Here is a 7,487-nt window from a genome sequence, read left to right as displayed (position 1 = left end):
CTTGCATAAATTTACAGGTCTATTTTTTTTTAGGGGAAGGAATAAATGAAAAGAATGACTCGGGTTTTTAAATGATGTAATATATATATTTATAATGTCATATGAATTACACGTGAAATATGTACAGCAAGGAAAATTATTTACATCTATGTCGTCTGGTCTCACGGAACATACCGGTACACAAAGATAACATCAGACTCAATATGCATAGTACCTTTCCTCTCCATAACATTTTATATTTTTTTATTTATATTTTTCTGGGATAAAATTCAACAGTTGAAAATAGAATACAAATGTCTTTCTTAGATTCTAATTAAATTCTAATACGTTTAGGTGATGTTGGATTCTGAATAAAATACCAAATGATTTGAATTAGGTTTTTTTTTTCCCTTGGATAAATGAGCGGCAAAGCAATACAAAAGAAAACATAACAAATTGAACAACATTAGTAGAGAAAGAACTGAGAAAATTGAAAACTTTCCACAGGAAACACATCTTATCACCAGCAGTTACTTCACAAAGACACGCATCTCAACACCAGTTACTCAAGGAGCGCACATCTCAACACCAGAGTTACTTCACAAGGACACACATCTCAACACCACCAGTCACTCCACAAGGACACGCATCTCAACACCACCAGTCACTCCACAAGGACACACATCTCAACACCACCAGTCACTCCACAAGGACACACATCTCAACACCAGCAGTCACTCCACAAGGACACATCTCAACACCACCAGTCACTCCACAAGGACACACATCTCAACACCACCAGTCACTCCACAAGGACACACATCTCTACACCACCAGTCACTCCACAAGGACACACATCTCAACACCACCAGTCACTCCACAAGGACACACATCTCAACACCACCAGTCACTCCACAAGGACACACATCTCAACACCACCAGTCACTCCAGGAGCACACATCTCAACACCACCAGTCACTCCAGGAGCGCACATCTCAACACCACCAGTCACTCCAGGAGCGCACCCATCTCGTCGTCAGAATCATCCCAGATGTCGTCATCCTCGGCCATCCCAGCGAAGAGGCTGTTAAAGCAGGGCGAGTGGGGATCATTATAGTGCTCGTAGGGCCGTGCCTTGTTCAGCATACACATACACAGCCAGCAGAAGTATATGCTGCATCTCTGACAGGTCATTTTGTTGCATCCATCTATCTTCTGTTATGGGGGAGAGAAAAGAAATGTAAGTTTGTCTTTTAAAGGTCGACATTATATAATTTGGGATCATCTCACAATTAAACCCACAGCCAGCTTATTTCACCTGATGATTACACACCCTAATGGTACCTGGGTGAGGGTAGGTTAGGTTAGCATTAGGGTGTTGTAATCATCAGGTGAAATAAGCTGGGGTGTCTAATCTTTAGGTGAGTCTTAGTTTGGGTTACATATGGGCTGATTCCATTCTTCCAATATTTTATTTAAAAATAGGAAAATAACTCAAAATATAGTATATAATAACTAAAAAAATGTAAATAGCTAACTCAAAATATAGCAAAACATTTATTAAAATAACTCAAAACGATCTAAAAATAGTCGAAATAATTCAAAATGACCTAAAAATAGTCAAAATAACTCAAAACCAATCAAATAACTCACCTCTATTTTAGCTTGACACCTTGGGCACTTCTTAGAGTTCTTCTCCAGGTAGTTGAGAGAGAGGTACTCGTCCTGTAGCAAACTTAAGTACTTCTTGCCATACTGATCTTCCAAGAGTTTTCTCTCGGATTCCTCCCCATTAATGTAAAGTTCCATGATCTTTCTAGACTCACTGTGTTTCAAGCGGCAGGGATCGACGCCGTGCCAACCGAACCTGTGAAGCAGAAGTGACATACAGTGTTGAACCCTTTGTGTATGAGGGGTAGGGGCGGAGGCTCCTCTCTGTGCTGAATATTATCATCTAGCGTAGTGAAGGGTTAGTGGAGATAGTTTACTCACCCCTTATGTATGGGGTCCCCTCTGTGCAGAATAAAATCATCTGGTATTAAAAAAAATTGAAAATTGAAAAACTGTCCCCATAGTGAGGGGGGCTAATGGAGATAGTCTACTAATCTCTTGTTTACGGGATTTTATCTGTGCTGAATAAAATCGTCTGGTGTTACCAAAATAGAATGTTAAAGGTCGGGTCCCCACAGTGAAGGGGTTAAGGTATAATTCTATCAAAAATAACCATATGAAGATTAGTACCCCAGCTTTTTTCACCCAATCCTAACTTAATCTAATCTAACCTTTGGAGGTATCATTTGGGTGTATAATCGTGAGGTGAAATAATCTGGGGATGCTCGTCTTCTTTTAATGTGACAAGTCTTTTATGAAACTGTAGTAACTGAGGCACTTAGGACGTTTCATGTTCCTCACGTTCCATTTTTGTGTATATATGGAGGTTGAATGGAATCTTTAGCTGTCAATAGGGTTTAAAATCTTCATATCTTTTCTTAATTTAATAGTAAAAGGCAGCTGTTTCATTTAACCACTACATAAACTAAGAGGAAGAGTTCTTTAGCTTATAATCTACCTGGTCAGTTATGTGTAGCTTTTTGGACTTGTGAGAATAAAGGAAGATTCAAAGTTTTTATGCATTAGAAGAGATGTCACCCCTTAGAATGTAGACATTGACTTACTGACTGCTCATGTCATGTCTCTTTTATGCATTGTTGACAAATACCGGGCGTGTGTTTGCTCTAGGACGTGCCTGAACATGAGCTGTCACAACACTGTCTAGCAAGTCGTTACAGCAGCTCATAATTGCTACTCCAAAATGGTTACCTTTTGACGATTTTCTGTACTTGTGGCTTCTTTAAACTGCAGCTGTAACCTCTAGGGAATGTCAATCTGCTAGCTCCACATATATAAACTTGAATGAGTATTTAATGTACTCTGAGGTGCTTATAAACTTCAACTAAATCACCCCTAGAAAAATATTGATAAGAACATAAGAATGGAGGAAACTGCAGCAGGCCTATTGGCAGCCCCGTTTACACCCAACCCCTATCGCTCATATATAAAGGACAGTGCTTTGAAGAATCATTGAAACATCTGGGATACACAAACAAATACCCACTAGATATACATTCTAAATAATAATGGAGAAAAAAAGAGAATATCGGATCTTACCTGCATATTCCACAGAAGACAAATTTACAGGAGGGACACTGCCCCTGCCCTTCCTCAATGGTGACAGGGTACTGACAGTGGTAACGTGGACAGGGCTGAATGTCACCCAGAGAAGAGAGCGTAGAGTTGAGCAACATCTGATCCCACTTCTGGTACAGGTCTTCGGGAACTAACTCCTGCACCTGCAAAAATCCCGTAACATTTTAATCCAGTATTAAGGAATATACGGATTACCATAAGGCAAGGCTAAGCTAACCTAACCTAACCTAACCCAACGCCCCTCAGATAGTGTTTGAATACTTGCACCGTCTAGTCACATTGTTTTTATACCTGCAGACTAAATATTCTATTATATATCTATAGTACAGTATCTATAAACAGGCTGAAATACTGTAAATTTCTATGATAACTTTATGAATATATACAGTACATGCATATCTATCTATGTATATATATATATCTCTCTCTGTATCGTATCTATCTATATATCTCACCTGCTTAGGATTAGCCTCAGAGTCACACTTAATTTCGGGACATCTGAGGAACTGTATATTCCCCTCACTGATCTGCACGGTGAAGTACGACGCCATGCAGTCCTTGCAGTAAACATGTCGGCACGGCCAGAACTCCAAACAGTTCGTCCCGAGTTTGTCAGCGAAACAAACCTTACACTCGAAATTCTTAGTACCGAACACTTGCCTTCTCATCTCTTCATCATAATCTCTAAGGAGCCTCAGCATGTTCGTCTTAGGAGCAATGTCTTGAATAGTTCGACTGTCGTAGTTCTGACTATTTTGTCTGGACAGGGACAGACTCGAAGCTCCGCCATCACTGTCACCACCGCCATTATTACTATCACTCACACTATTATCACATGTCACATCCCCAAAGGATTTACTGATAGCACCACAAGTGTCCCCATGGCCATTACCAGCTGCCACCAGACCACAGTCATTTGTTACACTAGCTGGCTGCCGAATGGGTCTTATGTTATCCAGGTCCAGTGTGTCTGTCAACCCGAGGAGATCGAGACTCTCATCCTTGAGAATCTGCGCCCAGGTAAACATCACAACACAGCCTTCATTTTCTGCCCATAATTTATCCAGTTGTTGACAGAGAAGAGTCAACTGTAACAGGATAAAGAGAGTTATAATGCAGCCCAGACAGAAAATAAAAAGAGTTTTGAATCACATAAAGTTTAGGCATCCCAGTTTCTTTCACCTCATGATTAAAGACCTTAATGCTGCCATAGGACAAATAATGGAAGAGAAATTAACACTGGAGGCAAGAGTCAGTTTAATATGCAAGTACGGAGAGCCAAATGCTTACACACACACACACGCCAGGGTGTTATTGCCAGAATTCTTTTGCAAGTGATCTGTGCACAACCTATGAGACATGATGTACTGTATTTTACTCTGCTGCATATATGCAGGGGTATATATATATGACGGTTCAATTATTTAACCACTTCAGTATGACAATTTAAACCCTTGAGTACATTGACTTTACTCCTCAAGTAAGATGAATTAACCCTTTGAGTACAATGATAAACGTCAGCAAACTCAAGCACTACGTACCTGAGATCTGTTAAGCCACTTGCAGGAGAGGGTAAAACTTGGAGGGTGTTTGGAGGGGTAAGTGGCCGGGTAGGTGAAGTGAAGGTAGATGGGCGGCAAGTGTTCCACCACGTGTCTCTGTTCCTGCATCTCACCTGCAAGAAATAAACACATTAATATAAAGTGATGACCATGATGCGACCGTACATAGCCTCATCGTGGGTCGGTTGGAAAGTTCTCTCGGTGATTGAGTCAGTTAAGAAATGTACTCACAGACATTCCAATACTAAATGTCCCTCATAAACTTTTAAGAATTTATTTAAGATAAAATACAAAAATATTATATTATCAGAATTATACTGAGACTCAATATTGGAACCAGTTAGGAGACTAATTCATGGTAGAGAATCTTTTCCACATAATTCAAGCAAAGGGAATATGACTGTACTGCAAGAGAAGGTTCATAGTAAAGAGGCACATAATCCCAGATGTCACTCAACACCATGTACAGCACTGTGTTACACCTGGACAACATAGCTGATAAAGTAACACAACACCCAGAAGAGTAAATAAACAAATGAAGAAAGAAAATGGGGAAGAAGTAAAAGGGAGAGAAAAATAAAAAAGGAGAAGAAATTTATACAGTACAGGAGAGTGTTGGTGTCAGGACTTGCAGACACTTGCAGTCCTCCAGCGTAAGAGACGTACCATTATCACCATTGTGCCTTGTCAATAGGCCAAATTCTGGAGGCAGCTCAAGACAGATGGCCAACTCTCCCCCTCGACTAAAGTCCTGCTGTGTTTCCGTTGGGTCGGCCTCTTGGTCCTGTACTGATGTGAAGGAGTCCTCGTAGATGCTGGCCAAGGCAAGGAGTTCATCATCCTGCTCTTCTGTGTCAAGCGACATCTTCTCAGCCCCTCCTGGAAGACAAACTTAGTTAGGTTTGGTTTGGTTACTTGTACTATCTATCATAAATGACTTAGTACAGTATTGTAGAGTCAGTCTCTCACACACACACACACACATTAATTATTGTAATTATTATCGTTCTGTATTGAAATTGTTGACACAGACTATCCTGATCTTCCTTGTACAGTCAGACAAATAAGTATCGACCACCCCAAGGTAGATGTTAATAGTTTTTGCACGATGTTTCATATTGTTACTCACGGCAGGGTGGTCGATATTTTTTATTGGCTGTAAATTAAAAAAGTCTGGAAATTTTATTATTATCACATATATAAAAATAAATAAATCAATGAATTGGTCAAAAAAAAAAAGAACATTGTTAAGTAAGAATCATTACCTTCCTTATGGTTTGTTTTCTTCAGTATTTCCACTACAATATTTACCTTAATAGACAACAATGGAAAAAGGTCCTGTCAGTCCTCCGTCCCATCCATGAACCCTGAGACTCGTGAACCTGTGAATCCGAGACACCATACAGTGCATCACCTATGAACCTAACACTGTGTCATGACTTGGATTTACAGGTTCATGAGTCTCAGGGCTTATGACTGACGGAGACTTTTTTCCAAGTGACTGGACATCAAGTTAATGTATGGCAAACCTTTCCTGAAAGTTGGTATGGCCGTTAAGCCTTTGACTATAAGGCAAAACTTACAATAATAATTACAATACAGTGAAACGTCTATTTAACGGACTACGTGGAGAGGAAAATCTATTATATCGAGGGTCCGTTAAATATGAAACCCCCATCTAACGAACTACATAGAGATAAATGTCCATTATATCGAGGGTCCGTTAAATATGAAACCCCCATTTAACGAATTATATGGAGAAAGACGTCCGTTATATGGAGGTTTCACTGTAATATATCTCAATTAACAAATGCAGTCAGTGTGGATTTGCTCTGTGGATCATGGCAGCTAAAATCTAACCTGGTAATATTTCTTTTGTCACTGCGAAAGCCAACTACAGTAATCAGATAAAAATACAAATACAACATACAGTAATACTTAAAAAATCCAACCAAAAATAAAACATCACAAATTATTTACATCCAAAAAATAAATGTTACTTAGGAAATACATGGATTCACCAACACGTGTACCACATCACTGTAACCTGAAGTGACCAGAATATTAACAAATAAATTTAACCTCTCCAAGTAGGTCACCATCTCTTAACGACCTTGATAAATCCTTTCTTTAAGTTATCATATCCTATAACTTATAACAATAATATAACACCCATAAACAGTAAAATAAGTCCTCAAATAACAAAACTATCAACAAAAATCACCAATAATTAGACAAAAAAATCACAATTACCTACATCACAATACGGTAACATACTCTTAAGAGACGAACTAACTGTAGTACATACCAATTAACACAAATAATAAACTACTAAATACAAATACCTTTTAATTAACATATACAGTTTTGTTTCATGGTAATTGTGGATGAAATAGAGGTAATATACACACCTGGAATTGATTTTAAAGGCTAGTTATGTTAGGTGTGGTGTTGAGTAAGACCAGCCAGTGTTTACAGTGGCGGCAGCTGATGGCAGGAGGGACTACACACTCAATATTTATTTCCTCATATACTCCTATTGCAACACATTATACTACTTATTATATATCTCCCTTCTTTATACCATGTTATATTTATTTTGACATATATAGAATCTTTATAGTTACTACATATATGGGAGATTATAATATATATGATTTTATTATATACTACTGGGTTTTGTATATATTGCAACATGTGATTTCACTTATAATTTCCTTCTTCATATACCTTTTGCAC

General features: G+C 38.7%; 1 protein-coding gene across 1 annotated transcript; it reads right to left on the bottom strand.

Moving 5' to 3' along the window:
• Window positions 1–59: 59 nt before the first annotated feature.
• LOC121856211 (E3 ubiquitin-protein ligase RNF14-like) lies at window positions 60–7,246 on the bottom strand. The gene is made up of 7 exons (XM_042351568.1): window positions 7,160–7,246; window positions 5,415–5,627; window positions 4,728–4,861; window positions 3,642–4,274; window positions 3,148–3,329; window positions 1,633–1,846; window positions 60–1,194 (listed from the first exon to the last, which is right to left on the bottom strand). The coding sequence occupies exons 2-7, from the start codon at window positions 5,611–5,613 to the stop codon at window positions 988–990; spliced, it is 1,569 nt and encodes a 522-aa protein (XP_042207502.1). The 5' UTR covers window positions 5,614–5,627; window positions 7,160–7,246; the 3' UTR covers window positions 60–987.
• Between the last annotated feature and the right edge of the window lie 241 nt (window positions 7,247–7,487).

This window comes from Homarus americanus, unplaced genomic scaffold (genome assembly GCF_018991925.1).
Source record: "Homarus americanus isolate GMGI-L3 unplaced genomic scaffold, GMGI_Hamer_2.0 scaffold48016, whole genome shotgun sequence".
Taxonomy (NCBI): Eukaryota; Metazoa; Arthropoda; class Malacostraca; order Decapoda; family Nephropidae; genus Homarus; species Homarus americanus.
The sequence above is the reverse complement of the archived record's forward strand: the minus strand, read 5'-3'. Positions and strand labels throughout refer to the sequence as shown.